Genomic DNA, 22221 nt, shown 5'->3' with positions numbered 1-22221 from the left:
AATCAGTTTTGGAGAATTTTCGTTATACACTTAAAACGTTGAAACATGGTATATATCACATTCATCTCATAACATCTTAACTTCCTTTGAGGTAAATGATAACTTATACTCTTAACTTTAACCTCCTTGCTTTATGAAAGTATACCTTGCATGACATTTTAAATGGCTTTTATTCCCCCCCCCCTCCCCCCCTATTTCAGAGACCTTTATCTGCTGCTTCTTACCATTATATTTCAGTAAATATATAGATTCCAGTTACTGCTTTTAATGTCTAAACATGGCTTCCTTCATTGTCACCATCGATTGAATGTTTTTGTTTTTAAACATGCCTTCTGATGACGTGGAAATAAGATAATATTGATTCTCCAACCTTTTCCCTTTTGAATAGATTTGTTAATTATTTTTTTATGGTGGGTCGAATATAATAAGTAGATATTTTAATAAATGATAAATTGTTGTTCATTATTGCGATTAAGTGACTTGTAGGAAATCTGTAGAAAAATTATTCACTTTTAGTTTGAGAGGTTTGAGTTGGATCTTATTGGTAACAAGACCTCAAAATTGTCATGGTTTTATTTAACCCTCATCAGTTGCAAAATTGATTTGCCTGCACTTACACGGCTCTTAAGATTTAGACTATCATATCATATTTCAGAACAATTATGTCATTAGCCGTTATTGTATCGTACTGCAATGGCATTCAGCTAAAATTAAATAATAAAATCTACAGATTGTATTCAAGAAACACAAGAATTAACCCAATTAAACTTAATGTTTTTGTTTGTTCTATTTGCTTGCTAGATCTGTTTTTTTTTTTTAATTATGGAAAGTTACTTTTAATTTAATCTTTTTAAATGTAACTACGACATTAAAGTTAATTGAATTGGCAAAGATACAATCATAATTCATTAGATAAAGAAAGTTAGTATAGTATAGTTTTTAGTATAGTTTTCCAGCGTATTAGGCGTTTTGTGCCTTTGCTGATCTTGGCATTCAGTTCATCGAGATAAAAGTCAATAAAAAGCCCTAACAGATCTTTTGACCTGTATCTATAATATATAAACTTTTTGATAAATTGAAGGCCCTAACCCTAACAGATCTTTTGACCTGTATATACGTCTAACCCTTTGATGGGATCTTAATGGGCGGTTCAACTATGCTAAACATGTAATCTGCTAAGTGGCTATCTAAGCTATTTTTGAAGGCGTTGACACTTGGAGCATTGGTCACCGTTTCAGGGAGACTGTTCCAGCGGTCGATCACACGTTGATTAAAGTAGTGTTGCCTAAGCGATGTGTTACACCTTGGTTTATGCAGCTTGTAATTATGACCTCTGGTTCCATTGTTTGCAAACACGAAAAGTTTACTCTCGACTTGATACAAACTGTGTGTAAACTTGTATGTTTCAATCATATCACCTCGTACTCGTCTGTATGTCATGCTTGGAATTTCAATACGTTTCAGTCTATCCTCATATTGCTTATCTTTCAACCCAGGAATTACTTTTGTTGCTCTGCGAAGCACGCCTTCAATAAGTTTCTTATCTTTCTCAAATTGTGGTGACCATACTGAGTTGCTGAACTCGAGATGGGGTCTGACTAATGCAGTAAATAGTATTTTCATAGTTGCTGCATCTAAATAGGTAAAAGATCTTCTGATGAGTCCAAGGATTCTGTTTGCCTTATTAACTTGTGTTTCTATATGCTTTGAGAATTTTAATTTAGTTTCAACATGTACTCCCAAATCTTTCTCAAGTTTTGACTTATTCAGAGCTGTTCTGTCGCTACAGTGATGCTGTCTCATATCGTAGTGAAAGATTTTGTTTTTCGTTCCAAGATGTAGCACTGTGCATTTTCCAGCGTTGAACTTCAGTTGCCAATCGTCTGCCCAGTTGACTAGATTGTCAATATCTAACTGAAGACTGTCTCTATTTTCTAGATTGTTTACCTTTCTGTATACTTTAGTATCATCGGCATACATTGAACATGAGCTAGACAAAATACTTGGTAAATCATTAATGAAGATTACGAAAAGAGTTGGACCTAAGACGCTGCCTTGTGGCACTCCACTAAGAACTTCTGTCCAATTTGACACTGTGCCTTGCACGCTAACTCTCTGTTTCCTGCCTACTAGAAAATGCTTAATCCAGCTTAGAGTATTTCCTTGAACACCATGAGCTTCCAGTTTGTTTAAGAGTCTTTGATGGGGAACAGAATCAAAAGCTTTAGCAAAATCTAAGTAGATTGCGTCAACCGAAGATCCTTGGTCGAGAAACTCTGTCCAATCATTTAAAGTCTTTAGGAGGTTAGTTGAACATGACCTGCCAGAAACAAAGCCATGTTGGCATTCGGACAGTAACTTGTTGTTCTTTAGGTGAGTTATGACATAGTCTCTAATAATGCTCTCCATTATTTTGCAAACCACTGAGGTGAGGCTAACTGGTCGATAATTGCCCGGATTACTCTTGTCTCCTTTCTTGAATAACGGTGTAACTTGTGCTTCTTTCCAATCGGGTGGAAGAGTTCCTGAGTCAAGTGATTTTTGGAACAGTAACGCTAATGGTTCGAGAGTTCTTCTGACAACTGACATAGTACGCGGGGTGGAACATGTCAGGTCCTGGGACTTGTTCATATTGAGTTTGTCTAGTTTCTTCTTTACAGTGTCTTTGTCGAATTCTATATCTGATAGTATGTTGTTTACACTTTTTCTTTCACATGTAGGTATATTAGTAAGATCCTCGTTGGTGAATACACTGCTAAAGAACTTGTTAAGAATATTGGCTTTGTCAATGTTAGATGAGGCTGTCTTATGATCATCATACAAATCCGCAATACTGTCTTTAGTCTTCGTTTTTGTTCTAGCATATGCAAAAAACTTTTTCGGGTTCACTTTAGCCATACGAGAATATAGATCTCTCATAGTCCTTTACAGCAATTCTGCATGAGCTTTTGGCTTGATTTCTGACCCTCGTGTAATTAATATAGTCTGCACCCTCTCTAGTTTCAGAAAAGTACTTTTTGTAAGCTTGCTTCTTTTTCTTGAGTTTTGCCAAGACTGTAGGATTGATCCACCGAGGTGAAGTTCTGTCTGAACTACTTTTAACTTTTGGTACGCTGATGTCCACTGCAGACATAACTTCAGATTTGATAATAGTCCATGCATCGAGTACAGACAGGTTTATTATTTTTTGTGTTAGGTCTGCAGCTGAGACTAATTCAGAAAGCTGTTTGTAGTCGCCTTTATCGAAACAGTAGCGGGGTTCGTTCGAGTAACATTTCTTTGTGTAACATCTAAAGTCAAAATATAAAACCTGGTGGTGACTCTTGCCTAGTGGAGCCTCATGTCTTATTGAGTCAATCATTGAATGTTCATTTGTAAAAACCAGGTCCAAAATATTTGGGGTTTGATCTGAACGGTAGTGAGTTGGTTGCTTAACGTGCTGTGTTAAGAATGAATCCCTGACAGCTTCCATGAATTTAGAAGCAGAGTGATCTGAGTCCTTGGGGATAACTCGTTTGCCCAGTCTACTTCAGGAAAGTTAAGATCTCCCGTAACTAGAACATGTGATTTGCCTTCTGTCATTTTAACTAAAAGTTCATTAATCTTATCATTGTTTTCAAAATAGCTATTCGGTGAACGATAAACCGAGCCAACTAACATCCTATCATTGTCTCTAAGTGTTATTTCACACCAAACGGATTCTTTGGATGATGACAAGTTGTCTGACAACTTGACTGGTTGAGCATTTAGCTTTGAACGAACCCATATGGCTACACCACGATGACAACTTTTATCCTGAATATTGTGAAAACAATCAAAGCCTGGAATCTGAAGTTCTACCGGCTCGATTTTACCTCTTTGCTGATTTTTAGGTAACACTTCAGTTATACTTATAACATCAACACTCTCAGCATCAATCGTTAATAAAAGTTCATCTCTCTTGTTGATAAAAGAATCTGAATTTGTATAAAAGCACTTTAAAATGTCCGTATGATGACGGTCTAATTTTTTGTACAAGCACTTAAAACTGTCCTTCTGATGGGGGTTAAAAACATTCTGTACATTAGAACTAAAACAACACAAGATATAATTATAATTTTATCATCCTACCCAATCCCCTCAGAACACTAGGTTAAAATGCTAGATTTTGCTTTATCTTATTACGTGTGTGTCTGTTAAGAAATAGAGGCTGTAAAGTAGATAAATTAAATAAACAACAAATACACAGAAAAAAACACAACCCCCCCCCCCCCAAAAAAAAAAAAACCCAAAACAAAACAACAACAAACATCCCAACAAAACACGGGTCATATTCAGGACCCAATTGGTGCGGCATCGCCTGACTTGATTTTCTTTCACTTCTTTGCAGCCTTTATTTTGAAAAAAAACCCACTATCAATGCAAGTGTCTTCTCCAACCACTTTTTGAATTTATTAGTGTTGCAAAGCTGAGAATGTCCTTACTGGAGTTATTCATAAATGATTCATTTTAAAAGTAAATAATGTAAAAACTTTAAGTACAGTTAAAGTAAACATTGTCACCCAGCATTATCTTATTTTCAAGTGTTGGGCTGCCATTAAAATATCACAATACCCTTATTTAGCAGGTATATTAATATATATATCAAATATTCTCCGCTCTGATATTTATCACCAACTTATTTGTTGTATGTGCGGTTTTGAGTTGACTGCATTCGTGTGCACTTCAATGTAGATTTTAATTTATAAAGATTAAATAGTTTGCACCTTTTCACAAGTCATCAGTGCGAAGTATTAGTATGACCCTGATGGATGAAAAAAAGATATGTAATCTTCTTACTTAGATCTATATTTATTATGCAAGTATATAAAGGAAATTAAGACTCTTAATGAGATTTCTATATTTGATTTTATGTTTCAGGGGTCTTATGATTCCCTGATGGTTGTTTTTATTTTCCTTTGGGCAAGATGATTAAATTCCAATGTGTTAATGTGGGACAACATAGGTGTTTCCTGTTAACATCATGCATTGTCTGTATATTCTTTTTAGAGGGCGAACTTTCATAGGGCATGGCTGTTTTGTGGAGTGAATAAAGGCGATTGACTTTATAGAATTTAGCGTAGTGCTAATCGCACTGATGGTAGTAATTTAAGGCTTACTACTTTTATGACATACATAACAAAATTGATAATATTGTACATCTCTAGGATAGCAGTGAATGTTTACTTATTCATAGCAAAAGCTGAGAATATGTAGGCTTAGAAATGGTTTGATTGTTTAAATGTCATGAAGATTCAGAAGCACAGTTTTGGGTTGTTTTTATTTATGCGAGTGTTTTTCTACTACTTCTAATTTTTAGTTGAAATTAATTCAAATAAAATGACAACTTGATATGTATATTTTCATTAAAATGAATTTTACAATTTTCAGTGATAAGTATTTCTTGATTCTCTTTAGTATTCTTAAATAAATTGAATTAATTCAGTCTATGGAATAGAAAATTGTTATACATTGGTTTTGATAATGATTACATAGTAAAACGACTAACCTCGGTTAATATTATATACTCGGTTTTAAATGGCTATAATCAATATATTCTTTGAAATTATAGATATTGTCAATATTCAATGGCAGCCATTAAGTATTTTAAAATGATAAAGTGTTTGTAATGATATATTATATATCACGATCATTAGAACCTTATTAAGTTATTTTTGTTATAATCACTTTGCATTTTGTAGAGCGAATGCTAATTTCTGTCAAATGATTATATTTTTAGTAAAATAGCTTGTTTCATGTAACAGAAATGGTTGACTTTGGGCTGTATGTATCTAACTGATCTTTGTATGTTTTAATTCCAGAGCCAGCTAGCAGAGGACGACTTGAACAGAGTCTGTCGATTAGAAAACCAACTGAGTGGTGCGCAGGTTGAACTAGAGAAACTGGAGAAACAACAAATTGTAAGAATTTTTATTAGATCACAATAAATAGTCGTGCTTTTTATTTCAACATTTTATTCTGATAAGATATGTATGAAACAGTTCAAGACAAAGCAGAAAGATCAGGAGACCTGTGGTTCGAACCTCTCTTGAGACAGGCTGATATTTTTGGGATGACTTTTTCTTGTATTTTTCTTTCTACTTTATCTGGCACTGTTTCATAAAAACCTTTTCAGATTTGTATCTTTCACCATTGCTTGCTCCTTATTTTGTCACAGCATTTCATTTAAGTCACAACACGGAGAAATGGTCACAAGGAGCTATTATTTTCTACTAATAGTTAAAAAACAAACCATTAAAGTTCGATTAATTTTCATAAACACTTTTTAATAGATAGAGATAGGTGATAATAAGTACTAGGCAAAACCAGTGAGACAATATACTTACCAGGGTTCTGGATTAAATGCACAGAGGGTAACTACTTCAAAACCATCATTAATGACAAATCACATCATAACTCACACGTTGTGACTCAAGATATAAAAATAGAATTAACACTGACATGCTTTTAATTTCTAAGTAATAAGCTATAGAAAGAGGTGATATTGACCGTTCTTGTTTAGTGCTCTAAAATAATTAGATATGCATGTTCTTTGTCTCAAACCATTGCATCCCACAATATTCAGCTTTAATTCAAGGGTTGAAATATGAAGCCTAACCCTACACTCACCCCCCTCAAAAAAAAAAAAAACAACAAAAAACAAACAAACAAAAAACACAAAAAAACCCCCAAAAAACAACAAACAAACAAAAAAGTAATTAAATAATAAACAAATAAAACAACCCCTCTCACAAATATTCATTTTTCCTATTCACTACTTAATAATGTAATATTCTGCTCACAATCCACTTACTTATTTGTTTCTGATTCTATTCCCTCAGAATTTGGTACAAGAAATTGCAATAGAAATTGATGCGTTGGTAGAGACAGCCTCCATTGATGCTTCCAGCAAGTGCCAGGTATCTATGCTTTTCAAATAAGATTTATATTCATGCAATTTCAATTAATCCCCCCCCCCCCCAATAGAATAGGTAAAAAGTAGTCCTTCAGGGCCTCGAGGCACATGGAGCCAGAGTTTATCTTGGTTTCTATAGTGTTAAATGGACAGAAGCAGTTGCTCTCTACCCTTTGGACGAGTGCTCTTTACCTGCTCTAACAGGCCTCGCTATTGGGACATCCATAATATTTAACATGTTTTCATATTGTCTAATTATCAGAAGATATATGTTTTTAGCCAGAAAAAATTATAGAATCGACGTGTTTAAACTATTTAGCATTTGACATGTTGATTTTGTAAACATTATTTTGGCTGAGCAGTACAGACTTTGTACTTTGTTTCGTACTCAGTTTGCAGTGCTGCACTGCGACTGATGCCTTGGTTATTCCAGTCTTCCCTTGGATTAGACTCGAAAGACAAGGGATAAAAAAGGAATTTTATTTATTTATTTATTTTTATTATGATGGTGATTCTGGGTATGTCGCCCTTATGAAATGAAAAATTGTCTTCATGAACAATAAAGATATTCTGCTTCTTCTTCTTCTTCTTCTTCTTCTTCTTCTTCTGATATTATTATTATTTTTATTAATATCATTATTATTATTTTTAGTTATTATTATAATTATCATCATTATTATTATCATTATTATTATTACTATTACTATTATTATTATTATTATTATTATTATTATTATTATTATTATTATGTGTTGATGAAATACCACAGAGAACTAACTCTAGGATATACAAGTTATTTTATTAAGGACATAGTAACCTGTTTAAGCTAGTATTGCTTGTTATTGGTTTGTTTATTATATTTTTCAAACTTCGTATTTCCTCCCTTCCAATCCCTATTTCATTTATTCTTGTTATATAGCCAATAAATGGATTGAAAAATTTGGCAACAATTCGATCTGGAATCCCAAATCATTTGTTGACTGAGATCAAGGTAAGGGAGATTATGATTACTCTGACAATGACGACGACACTGATGTCGGCGACGAGGACAACGATGATGATGATGACGATGATGATGATGATGATGAGGATTATGTTGAAGATGATGTTGGTATTGATTATGACAACAATGACGACGATGAGGATAATAATAATGATAGTGTTGATGAAAATAATGATGCGATGCTACTGATGCTGATGATGGTGATGATGATGATGATGATGATGATGATGATGATGATGATGATAATGATAATGATGATGATGATAAAGATGGTGTAAAAGATTATTTTAAAGCTTTTTTTGTCATGATAAAGATGAAATAAAACAATTGTATGCCGTACTAAATGAAAATAATTTATCAAACATCCTTATATCCAGAACAAGTTAAAGTGGCTGCGATCTGAATTCCGTGAACGCCTTGTCAAAGAACGTCGTTTGAGGAGTGAATTCCGGACAGCTCTGTCATCCTCAGAGGTTGACAGACAGTTTTTGATTGGACAGTTAGCTCGGAAAGACGAGGAATTGGATGATCTAGCTTTGGAAAAGCAAGGTATGAAGTCTATCACTATTGAAATAGAATAGTATGCTATTCTGCTCTAAATGACAATACATCTTTTTAGTTTTGGTGTGGAATTTTCATTTTTTCATATAATGATTGATTAAAATGAGCTTCAACTTGTAAAACAGTATTTAACTTAAAACTTGTCTGGTGAAAATGAAAAAAAAAAAAATAGTGTTTTGTCGTAGGGCATTATTATTCAGTAAATTTTCATCCTTTGATTTGATGGTTAAACGTTCTTGAATTTCTTTCATCATATCCTTTATTTGTTATATTTTATTATGAAACTACCCTTTATCAGAGGTCTTGTAGCCATTGGATGAAGTTGAATTAATATGATTATTTTTGGGCAATAACCATTTGTATCATTTATAGATTGAGAATAGATATGGTATACAGATTATGTTTTGTTATAATCATCATCATCATCATCATCATCATCATCATCCCCACCATATTTAGCTTACACTTTTACTTTTAATATCTATGTATACGAACTGAACATAATATATCATTAATTTTTATATATCAATATTCATATCATAGATGCACTTTTTATTACATTATTTAATAAATCTATCTGAAATTTATATTCTATAACTCGGTTTTATTGATTCTCGAATTTCATGCTTTTAGGCCCAATTTCCTTATGAATGAATAAAATTCATTTAGTTTTATGAGTTTTCTAACAAGTGCAATGTTGGACCTAAGTCTATAAAATTAAAAAGATTCAAATCAGTCAAAATTGATACTGCATTAATTAATTGAACATGTATATAGTTTTGGAAAAAAAAGGATGTGCCAACAGATGGACATGAAATATTTTTGTGTTTTTAATGAACAGAAATGGCATATAAAGAAATACAGAACTCAAGTTTTGTTGAGGAATTGGAGGTAAGAAGTTTTGTATATTGTATCTCTTCTAGATAAAGAAGAAGCTATTTGCAAATCCTCCAACTGTGGAAATAATGACAAAAGTAGTAAAGGAGTATGTTATCAATAAAAGCTTCACCACCACCAAAAGCAACATCATCATGATGATGTTGATGATGATGATGATGTTGATGATGATGATGACGATGATGATGATGATGATGATGATTATGATGATGATGATGATGATGATGATGATAATGTTGATGATGATGATGTTGATGATGGATGAAGATGATGATGATGAATGATGTTGATGATGATGATGAATGATGATGATGATGATGTTGATTATGATGATGATGATTATGATGATCATCATCAACAACAACAACAACAAATACATCGACAATAACAACAAAACAACAACAATAACAAAAAACAGCAGCAGCAGTAAACGAGCAACCACAACAAATACACAAATGTCCTTGTTCTTCTGTCATCATCAGACTAATGCAATAATCCACGCCAATCGTGCTATTTTAATTCTCAATGATAGACATTCCTTTTTATGCCCCCCCCCCCCCGCTTAGTGCATGTACTCTATGAACTTGTATTATCTTGTTGAATACAACATGTACACGGTACAACTTCTATGACTGGGCCACGCATAACATAACAAGGAGTAGAAAAAATATCTGTGTATTTTGCGTTGAGTTACTGACATCTGACATAATCAGCTTTGTTTCTTCCTTTCATCTCTTGTCAGAGATAGCTACCGCAACCGAACCCTGAGAGATAGCGGCAATTTTGATATGTCAGCAGTATTTGCTTTCAATATCTTGTTAAATTTGATTGAGACCTGACCTTTTGCCATTTTTTTTAATAAGAAGAAAAATATGATCAATAGCTGCAATAATGAGTAATATAATACCTTAGGTCAAAGGCAAATGCACTTCACAGTGCAACATTTATTTTCCTAGCAGGCCTAATCGAATCAAATTCAGCTTCATGCAGAATTAGTTTCCATTTAGGCGCCTTTATTCTTATTGACGCTCTTGTCTTGTCTTTCCACTCTCTAATCAGTTCCTTATTCGTACATGCCGAAGAAGGCAATTTTTATAGACTGCTAAATCCAAGACAGAACTTCAAGAAAATTTTTAAAAATCACAAATATGGACGTGCTTCATTTCTCCAATTTTTCTCACAAAGAAAACACCCAGACTGTTAAACATACTGCATATTAAATTAATTTAGTGTGATTTACAAATAGCAAGATGATGAGAGGTGTCACAGTGATGCTGTTTTTTTTTCTTTACTCTTTCTTGAAAAAGAAAACAATACAATATGATCAGTTTTTGACACCAAGCCACCAAGTGCCTTCTTTGACAGTTATCGGATTTTGACAGATTCAACTTTGGAATCCAAAAGGCCACTCATGTCTGATTTTGTAGTCACGTGGTAAATTTCAGTTGTAAAGGGTTCGCCGAGGGTAATTACAACCATCGATACTGAGTCACCCTCTCAAACCATCCTGAAAGTAATGAGAGAGAGAGAGAGAGAGAGAGAGAGAGAGAGAGAGAGAGAGAGAGAGAGAGAGAGAGAGAGAGGGGGGGTTGCCAGAGACAGATATAGAAACTCCGATGTAGACTACAATATCGTGGTAGCTATCTTAAAATAGTTTGCTCCATTGTTGTTATCAAAATGTCGATCACTCTTAGTGCCATATTTGCATATTTCGCGAAGTCCCAGGTTTGAGAATTGTTTTTTTAAAAATTGTTGTCAAGATGAGGGTCATTAAAATCGATCGAGTTTTCTGGCCAAATTTTAAAATATGGGTTTTTCCAGAGTACGGCTGTATATTTTAGACGCTCTAATCGTCCATTGAACTTACTTTAATATCTTTTTATTTCGTCTCAAAATTCACTTCACTTGCGTCTTGGAATGGAGACAAAACAAAACGAATATAAACACAAACAAACAAATACGCATATGCAGAGATAGTATGAGCTGTTAATGTCATACATGACATTTGTGTGTTAGTTGTAACGATTTATGATTATTTAGACTGGCAGAACGACGGGTGAGCATTTTATTAGGCCGCTCTCCATCTTTATAATTCATCTAAAAAACAACGTTATATTGCTTTCAATGTTACACAAATCAAGGTCATTCTAAATGCGTTTCAGATAAGCTTTAGAAAACATTTATGTTCTTGTTTTATTCCTTTGAGAACCAGACGAAGAAAGTAGAATTTGGGAAAATCCACGAATGCCGGGGTGACCTAAACTTAACCCTTCTGAGTCTTCTACACAATTCATATGACATTTTCTCACGATCCACTTTAGCGCTAACCCTAAGTCGTCCAGTCTATCGCCAATTATATATTATTCGTCTCTCTGTGCTTCTTTGGTTCCAATTAACATCTACACGGAGTGGGGTAATCAAAGCATTGAAAGACGTGTCAAGGCTGACCCTGACCGATGCCATCTATGATGTTAACCCCAAGGTCTGCGTGCACCAATTTACACGTCTGACGTTATCACTCAAACGGTTTCAGTGTTGTATGAAAAAAAAAACAACAACCCCCCCCCCCCATAAAACAAAATACAAAAAAAACAAAAACAAAAAAACCCAAAAAAAACCCTCATGGCCTCAAGCAACTCTCCAGAAAATAACTAACAAACAAACAGATCAGAAAACAAAACTAACAAACTTCAAACATACAAACAAGTAAAAGAATGTAATAAATCGGGTCAATTAACGTCAACTATATTTTTTATCTCATCAATGATTGACGCCCGTTCGTTTATCAGATCAGGGCAATGTGCATAACCCCCCCCCCCCCCCCAAAAAAAAAAACAAAAAACAAAAAAAAAACAAAAAAAAAAAACAAACAAAAAAAACAAAAACAAAACAAAACAAAAAAACAAACAAAAAAAAAAACAACAAAAAACAAAAAAAACAAACAAACAAAAAACAAAACAAACTTGAGCTTTCATATAGCGCAATATCCACTTAATGTGCTCAAAGCGCTTTACAAGGGGTCCCTGACCAACAGCAACATGTAACATATAGAACGAGACATGAGGCCTGTTAGGCGATATTACAATTTTCCCGTCAGAGACAGCGCTGTTAACGGCCAGGTACTCGTTTCACACATGAGTACGGTGAGAGAATGTGAGTAAAGAGCCTTTTCCAAGGACTCAACTATTCGCTGAGCGAGGATTGAACCCAGGTCCTTCTGATCCGAAGACGAGTGTCATACCACTAGACCACACAGCCTCATGTAGTACGAGATTATCATGTTATCAGATATGAATATTTCTTTCTTTTCTTTTTCTTGTTTGTTCATTCGTCTACCCATTTATTTATCTAGATTGTTTATGTTTCCATCACATTGTTTCATTCCGTTTAGCTTGAACTTCCAAATTATGGTCGAGTAGGCCTGATTTTTCTCACAGTAGCTGTACAAATTGTGAAACTGGGTAACGTTTATACAAACAAACCCAACACCCTGCGCCCCCCCCAAAAAAAAAAACAAACAAAAAAAAAAAAAAAAAAAAAAAACAAAAAAAAAAAAAAACAAAAAACAAAAAAAAAAACAAAACAAAAAAAAAAAAAAACAAAAAAAAAAAAAAAAATTAACAAAAAGAAAATTTAAAAAACCCCACCAAACTTTTTCCATGTCCATGGCTTTATAGGAAACTAAGATAAACAATTGATTTTAAGACAAAACCACTATCGAAACGAGGTATGTTATATAAATCAGAAGTTAGTCTTAAGTTTTAAACAAGTTTTAACACATTTATTTGATTACGGTATTATTGGTTTCTTCTTTTAAGGAATAACTGAGAATATGCCTGTTTTTGCATGCGCGCGTGCATGTGTGTGCGTGTTGTTGTTGTTGTGTGTGTGTGTGTGTGTGTAAGTAAGTAAGTGCTATTTAGATAGTCATGTCATATCTGTGAAACACATAGAGCATGAACTGATCATGGTTATGCGCTTTACAAAGGCTATGAATGATAAATGATAATTAAGCCCGACACGCCAACAATTTTTGTATGTCATCATCGACTTTTAATTTTTTTTTAAAGGGGTAAAAATAAAAAGAGAAAATTAAATCCACCCCAATGTTGCCAATAAGGTCACCATTCCGTTATCAGACTTGTTTATAAGTGCCTGTAATAATTTGTAACCCATTCATCATTTATAAGGAAATATAGGAGTATATATTCTTTACATTCACCTGTCACAGTCGTATAAATCATAGTTAAGAATGTACGAATATACCATCATTTTGTCAATTGATCAATGTCCATGTTTGTGTCCATTTACAAGTATATCTATATACTTGTCATTGTCATCATGTTCTCTGTTTAAAATGTATTGGGGTTTTTTCCCCCATCCCATGGATGGGAACTTTCCATAAATCTCTGGTTTATGACGTCAAAAGTTGTCATTCTTTGGCAATGTAGAATAATTTATACGATTTGACTCGACTGTTATGTCAATACGGGGAGGAAACTTTTAAAGAAAAACAAACATTTTTAACCCCCCCCCCCCCCCCACCCCCAAAACAAATAAAAAACAAAACAAGACTTCGCCTGACAACTCTTTTCGATAGTTATTTATGACTGTCAAAGGCATGCACAAAGCAATTCCCTTTTATCCACAATTGGTGTGTGCCTAATAGCATTAGTTGCTTCTAAATTATAATTTATAAATTGTGATCCGTTGCTTCGAAATGGTATTATGTCGGATTGAATCGGACACTGTAAATTGAATTTACAATTAGAATGATAAGAAAGACGAACTTAAGGTCTTTTCCAATGTCAGAAATTGTATTTATTTTCCACCGTAAAGAATAGAAAGTAACCCCAAGTTTCATATTTGTGGCCATAACTTGAATTTCCAAGCAACTCGTTCTTCCCGACATAATACCGTTTTAAGACGATTGGTCACAATTATTCATTCGAAGAGCTTTGTAAGGGTGGTAATGATCCAACTCTTATTCTCGGTGAAGATTATTAACATTAGATTGTAATTCGTCGGGCTGACCCTCGTCAACTTTAAAACGTTTATTGATGCTATGCATTCAGGTAAATACTCACAACATCCGCCAGCCGGATATAATGTACCAACACACAAAGCTATGTTTAACATTGAACGTTTATAGTTTGATTGATATAATTTAGTGATGACTAATCATTAAAATGGATGTCTAAAAACAATAACAAAGGGTTGAGTGACGTCGCTTTCATTCTCTCTCTCTCTCTCCCCCCCCCCTCTCTCTCTCTCTCCCTCTGGATGGGGGGGAGGGGTGGGGGGGTTAGCGAGCGTTTACTGTAATGATGCGTTTTTAAGCCATCGTGCGGACGTCAGCAGCATTGGTACTTTGACTAATTTTATCATTGCCACAGACTTGGTTTGGTATTTCTCATCAGAAAGCCCGGTTATCACAGTAGAACATTATAAAATCAGAACGTAGGTCTCAAAATAGACGTGTCGTTCTTGGCTTGGTCAATGTTTGTTGAGTTGGGTGTCGTACATTTTCGAAAAAATTTAGTAAGACATTATTTAATTTTTATGCGAAGAAGAGGGGATAATGATGTTGATGATGACAAAGAGGAGGAGGAGGAAAAGGAGGAGGAGGAGGAGGAAGAAGAAGAAGAAGAAGAAGAAGAAGAAGAAGAAGAAGAAGAAGAAGAAGAAGAAGAAGAAGAAGAAGAAGAAGAAGAAGAAGAAGAAGAAGAAGAAGAAGAAGAAGAAGAAGAAGAAGAAGAAGAAGAAGGAAAGAAAATCCACAAGTATTTATATAACGCAATATCCACTAAACGTGTTCAAAGAGCTTTACAATAGGTCCCTAGCCAACAGCAACACTTAACAAGTATGACGGAATATGACGCCTATTAGGCGAGTTACATTTTTTTCCGACAGAGACAACACTGTTAACGGCAAGGTACTCCTTTTACACATGAGTACGGTGAGATAATGTGAATAAAGAGAGCCTTTTCCAAGGACAACTATATGCTGCTCAGAGCGGGACTTGAACCTTGTATCTTCCAGACCGAAGGCGAGTGTCATACCAAAAGACCACATCGCCAGAAGAAGAAGAAGAAGAAGAAGAAGAAAGAAAGAAAGAAAGAAAGAAAGAAAGAAAGAAAGAAAGAAAGAAAGAAAGAAAGAAAGAAAGAGAAGAGAAGAAGAAGAAGAAGAAGAAGGTAGACACTGAGAGAAAAAAAAAAAGAAAAAAAGGAAAAAAAAAAAAAGAGAGAGAGAGACATAGAAAGAGGAAGAGAGTTAGATAGAAGGAGAGAGAGAGAGAGAGGGGGTTAGGGAGAGAGAGTGTGTTAAAGAGAGATAGAGCGTTAGAGAGAGAGAGAGAGAGAGAGAGAGAGAGAGAGCGTTAGAGAGAGAGAGAGAGAGAGAGAGAGAGAGAGAGAGAGAGAGAGAGAGAGAGAGAGAGAGAGAGACGTTATCACCATGCCATCTTCTACCTGTCTCTCTACCGATATTATCCTATTATTTAAAGCTTTCCCCCCAGACAGCGCATCAACTGTACAACAATGCTCCGGGAAATTATTTAATGGTATATCTAATATCTGTAGCTTATCACAAAGTAGATTTTTGTGGCAGGTATCATTTCACCGTCACGATCAGGTCGCTACGCCCCTTAGTCACCATGGTACTACATTACTATGTCATAACAACCCTGTCTCATGTATGACGAGGACCATGCAATGATGATCAATTGCACTCATAGATTTCTTGTGGCCGAAGTTAAGGTGTGGGGCCTGAGACAATTCAATCATTTGTGTTTTCGTTTAGTCTTCCTCTATTTTTAAAAAAATATGTATGTTTGTTTGTTTGTATTATTTAAAACAGTGTTCATAGTTATGGTAATAATAGTAATGATGATGATGATGATAATAATAATAATAATAATAATAATAATAATAATAATAACAATAATAATGATAAATAATAATAATAATGATAATAATAATAATGATAATAATAATAATAATAATAATAATAATAATAATAATAATAATAATAATAATAATAATAATAATAATAATGATAATGATGATGATGATGATGATGATGATGATGATGATGATGATGATGATAATGACAATAATAATATACTCTGAAGCAGACGTGGCTAAGATAATTGATTGGCTTGATCATGATACTCATCATTTACATGAGAGAGAAACCTCTCTTTATATATATTCTTTCACTCTACTTTGTCTAGCCATTAATAAGAAATAACAAAACAAAAAGAATAATTTAAAAATAAATAGATCAAATAATTAAAGTGAAATCAAATTGCGTTTTCTCTTTATCCAAATGAAGATCAGCTGTGCTGTGAATAAGAAATGGTCAAGAAGCCACTTTAGGTTATGACGAAAGAAGCTATTAATATAGATTATAAATAGCGTTGGATGGTTTACTGCATGTGACTTGTACGTCTTTGCAAGAGATGTCACAACAACATTGTGCAGCGATGTTTCAGATCAAAAACCTGCGTTGGTGTTTGGTTGTCAACAAAGAACCGCACCCTCTCCACGACTTTCATAAAACACTCTCGGTATCAAACTGGCAAGTCCCAATGACATTATTCGTGCATGTCACTGGCATACACTACCGCAATCCCCTCCTGTGATCTATGAAAATGCTGCTGCTGATATATTATTATGATGGAGATGGGAAGTTATGGAGGGGGGGGGGGGGTTCTTATAGATAGAATGCGCTTGACGTCATTTAGTTGTTTGTTGTCATTTTTAGATAGCCTGAGAGGTAATCGGTTTTCAAAACTATGATTTTTGACCAGCTTCTCTAACATGCTACCTATTAGCGAAGAAGATTACATAAATAATGTCTGAGTTGTCATCAACTTTGTAGTTATGGTTATTTTGGCAGGGCAGAACTGATGAGCATCGCTTCCACAAACGCAATAAATGTCTTTGAACTGAAAAAAAGTTGCATGCTATGTTTCGCATAATGTTACAAAAGCCTATCGGGTGGGATAGAAATATTGTTTTTAAGCGTGGTAGAGTCATCTTTAAAGTACTCATCAGTTTTGTTGTTCAGAAACAAATAAGATGTGAAGCCATTTTCTACAGCGGCACTGATTCAGAAAAAAAATGTCGTCAATCCGACTTAAAAAATATATAGATAGAAACAAGTATTCAGTATATCCTGACAATTCAAAATATTGCTCACCCAATGAGGTGCTGAATGAAGCTAGATCTCTTCTGGTTGACGTGCACAGATTGCCTGTTATAGACGTTTTTAGGGTTGAATGCGACAATAGAAATGTTTTTAATGGCTGGACAAAACACTATTGATTGAACGACAGAACCCATCGAGACATGCAATCTGCAATGATGTTTTTATTCATTTTCAGACCCAAAACCTTTAAACTCCTGGAATGAGACCTGTCAGACGCCTGTTTGTACTGGTTTTCTTTGGGTTTTTTTTTCATGCCATTATTTTGATACGATGGGAAGGAGGGGGGGGGGGGGGGGGGTTGGGTGTTTGGATGCTGGTGTTTATCATTCTTGAAATGATAAATTTATCGATGGAAAGATTCCTGAAATGCCACTTTTAAACGGAAAAGTCTACAAAATGATTTTTTAAAAAAGATATCCAACTCCACTCATTCTAGGATCTACTTTATGTACACAATCGTTTTATGACGTCTAATCATTTGTGGAATTAGAAATTATTTCAGTTAAGATCATGATATATTTGTAGCCATCATTGAGATCAAGATAACATATTAGTGATTATTTTATGAAGGTATTGCTTTTAAATCGATTATTAAAGTAATCATCCTTTGTTGACTTACCTGTAATTTGCAGGATTCTCATTTACGCATATAATATATTCGAGATTACCCAACTTGAGGAAAGCAGGCGCTCGAGACAAGACAGTGTCCCTGTGACGACTATCTACGATTTGATCATGCGCGGCGAAGCTTGACTGTGACAGTCGGTGAAACCGTTAGGCCACACAAGGATATCTTTCAAAGATAGAAAGCAGAACAGCACAAATGAATCTATATTTCGCTAATAAGTGAATGCATGGGTTTCATAAAATGTAAATAATCGAAGAAAATCAAGGTAAATGAATCGTTGATGAAATTGAAATAGTCTTTTGCGAAATTATCAAGTGATGTATGAATGAATATAGTATAGAAAACGACTCTTATGTTAAACATTCGTATAATATGTCATATCGGTGAATCTACTTTCATCGCTTTTATTCACAATCACGTCATGAATTCCAAGAATTTGCTTCGAAGCACGGCAGGAGGAAGTGGATACATTATGAGTGTCTTTGGTCTCCATGTTGGTCTCGATTTATTTTACGAGTTTTCTTCTTCTTCTTCTTCTTCTTCTTCTTCTTCTTCTTCTTCTTCTTCTTCTTCTTCTTCTTCTTCTTCTTCTTCTTCTATAATAATAATAATAATAATAATAAAATAATAATAATAATAATAATAATAATAATAATAATAATCGTCGTCGTCGTCGTTATTATTATTATTATTATTATTGTTGTTGTTGTTATTATCATTATCAGCACATTCACTCCTAGCTGCCTCCATCTAAAAGCACACAACGCAGTATATATTAACAGTACAAATAATCCCAAAGATTTAGTAATTGGACATTGGCACATTCTTCGTGTAAATCGTGGGTATTGCAAAGGAAGATAAAATAAATCACAACAGAGAATAAACAAACACCAAAAACAATTATATTAAAAAGCTACTGTATGTTTCCATCTCGTTTTTGCTACGCATACTTTGTGATCTAACCCGAGAATCTTGTATTAGAATCCGAATGAACAAGATGAAGAGCATTGAATTTAAAGTCAAAATGATAAAAGACAGGTTCGTTTTGGGAAAGTTAAGAAACAAACCTCACTTTTCCTCTATGGGGACTTTTAAATTTATCCTAATTCAAATCCTTGAATTTAAGCTTAAAATTCAGTTTCATGAATCAGGTCATTTGGTTCATCCCGACGTAATATCGTATGGAAACGAGTGGTCACCATTTTACTATTAACCCATTGCTGCCCGGGCATAATCTGAAAAAATGTCTCTCACAGACCATGCGAGGGGAGATAACTCTTCCAAATGTCATAGTACACTTCATTAAAACATTAATTGCAAGAATGTGAGGCATGCTAGAAACAAAATAAAAGCTGTTTTGGAAAGAAGAATGAATGGCCTTTAATTTGATGTATTATTTTGGACTATTGATTCATATTTTGATTTGAAAAAAAAATGTTAAAGTTGAAAAATATGTAATAATATTAAAACACATGAAACCTATTACTATTGTCAATGTCATCAAAATGCGCATCCAACTCAACCTCAATGTCTGATTCAGTGTCTGAATGAGTACTATCATCATCACTATTCATTAAAAAACGTTGATAACGCCCGAGAATTGAGGAATTCAAACGCCATTTCAGAAAAAAAAAAAAAGGACGTTACCACAACCGATTTGGTCGACAAACTTCAAAAAATCACAGCAGACGAACGAATTGAGATAAAAACAATCGGGAAACGGCTAGTTTCGCTTTTACTCTTTCTATACTTTCGTTTTTCAATTAAAAAGAAGTGCTTCTACACACATTTTTAATATACGGGTTCAATGACACTGGGTACCTGGCGGGCGATATCGGGCGATCCGGACTTATGCAGATGTTTTTTTAGCGGGCGATTTGGGCGGCAATGGGTTAATTAGAACGAAGTTGACGTCACTCGGTCTTTGTTATTATTTTTTTTTTGCCATCCATAGTTTTGTGTGTTAGTCCATTATATTTCCGGATGGCAATGTTGTGAGTTTCTTAGCTAAGCGCACACTATCAAGAGATAGTTTGCGCTTGGCTAAGAAGCTCACAATATTGCCTTCAGGAAGTTTAACGGACCAACACACAAAACTCGGTGTAACCATGAACTTTTATAGTTTGGTTAATACAGTTTAGTGAGAATTACTTTTAAACATGGATGGCAAAAAACAAAAACAAAGACCCGAGTGACGTCAACTTCATTCTATCTACACATATTTTACCTTTGAGTGAATGCATTATCTACCCAATTCAGTCCCTTTAGTTTGTGGACAAAGACAAATTACAATGACCTCTCCACACGGGACTGGTATATCGGTGTTCAGGCTTATTTTTAAAATGATTTGTGTGATTTTGTGAGTTTTGTTCAATCCTTGAAATCATCAAGCCCTAAAAAGTGTTTACATGTGTGCTGCTGTCCTCTTAAAAGTATTCACTGTGTTAGTTACAACAGAGGGACAGGGTCTGTGATAACCGCATTAACCTAATACACCGTTTTCTTAAAATTTCTTGTGTTAGGGAATACGGTGCTTTATCTAGTACGATTTTAACTGATGTCGGGAATCAGACAATATATAATTCGAAGTTGACGGCACTCAGGTCTTTGTTATTGTTTTTTGCCATCCGCGATTATAATTCTCACTAAACTGTATTAACCGGACTATAAACATTCACGGTTACACATATTTTGTGTGTTGGCCAGTTATACTTCCGGATGGCAATGCTGTGCACTTCTTAGCCAAGCGCATACTATCTATATTGATCCAGGAGCCGAAAGACCGAGTCTATAAAGGTCTTTCCTCGAGGTCAATAAGTTACCGATTTCTGTTAAAGATCGTATTATAACACCTTGCTGAGAAAAAAAAGTTGAGCTTTAAAATAAGGCAATATCCACTAAATGTGCTAAAAGCGCTTTACAAGGGGTCCCTCACCAACAGCAACACTTTAAAATGTAGGACGAGACATGACGCCTTTTAGGCGATATTATGATTTTTTTTTTCTGACAGAGACAAAGCTGTTAACGGCGAGGTACTCATTTTGCACGAAGAGACTTTTCCCAAGGACTCAACTAGGCGCCTCTCATATATCCGGACTCGTGCCCAGGACCTTCCGATCCGAAGGCGAGTGTCACACCACAAAACCACATTGCTGCACAAATTGCATTAAGTCTTTACGTTACAGATAAGAAAATTTAAGGATAGAAAATAGTAAAATTGAATGGAATTTGCGACATCATCAATCAGTCAGATAATGTCACTTTTTATCTGACCCGTATTTTAATAGGAACAAAGAAGAAAGGGCGTGTTATAATGGGTTTTTTTTTTCATACTTCAGGAGCAAGTTTTGGATTTGTCTGATGAACTCCAGCTGAGAAAAATCCGTGAGGATGAACAACGAAAGATGTTTGTCAGGGAGAAACAGAATATCATTGAAGAAATGGAAGACATTATGGTTCGTTTTCAATTGATCTTTGTAAAAATATTTTTAAAAAAACAACAAAACAACGAGAGAGTATCTTGCAATGAGTAAAGTGTACAAAACAAACGTACCTGTATTAAAATGAGTGTGTGTGTGTGTGTGTGTGTGTATTTGTGCGTGTGTGTTTAATGTTTAAATGCCATAACATTTTACACTGTTAGTTACGTTAGAAAACTTATCAAAGAAAAGGGTAAGGAAACCTTTTGTTCATTCCCTGACCCCCTTCCTATTCCTCCTCCTTCTCTTCTTCTTTCTCCTCTTCCTCCTCCTCTTCCTCCTCCTCTTCTTCCTCCTCCTCCTCCTCTTTTTCTTCAATTTCCTCCCCCTCTTCCTCTTTCCTCTTCCTCTTCCACCTCCTCCTCCTTTTCCTCTTCTTCATTTTCCTCCTTCTCCTCCTCCTCTTTTTTCCTTTTCCTCCTCCTCCTCCTTATCCCGCTCCTCTATCTCCATCCTTTTCTTCAAAACCCTTTTCCAAAGATCAGCCCAGCCTAAGCATATT

General features: G+C 34.7%; 1 protein-coding gene across 2 annotated transcripts in view; it reads left to right on the top strand.

The window, feature by feature from the left end:
* Nucleotides 1-22221, top strand: part of LOC144962817 (centrosomal protein of 128 kDa-like) — a 62632-nt gene that overhangs the window by 28442 nt on the left and 11969 nt on the right. For both annotated transcript variants that reach the window (XR_013643532.1, XM_078896093.1), the window contains exons 19-24: nt 5841-5939; nt 6861-6938; nt 7854-7925; nt 8315-8486; nt 9340-9389; nt 21579-21695. Coding sequence is in view for 1 of the 2 variants with exons in the window: in XM_078896093.1 (XP_078752219.1) it covers nt 5841-5939; nt 6861-6938; nt 7854-7925; nt 8315-8486; nt 9340-9389; nt 21579-21695 (588 nt within the window). In the remaining variant the exon portion in view is untranslated. The remainder of the gene's footprint in view (nt 1-5840; nt 5940-6860; nt 6939-7853; nt 7926-8314; nt 8487-9339; nt 9390-21578; nt 21696-22221) is intronic.

The sequence above is a fragment of the Berghia stephanieae genome, chromosome 1 (assembly GCF_034508935.2).
Source record: "Berghia stephanieae isolate SIO BIC M18660-M18661 chromosome 1, UCSD_Bste_1.3, whole genome shotgun sequence".
Classification (NCBI taxonomy): Eukaryota; Metazoa; Mollusca; class Gastropoda; order Nudibranchia; family Aeolidiidae; genus Berghia; species Berghia stephanieae.
The sequence above is the reverse complement of the archived record's forward strand: the minus strand, read 5'-3'. Positions and strand labels throughout refer to the sequence as shown.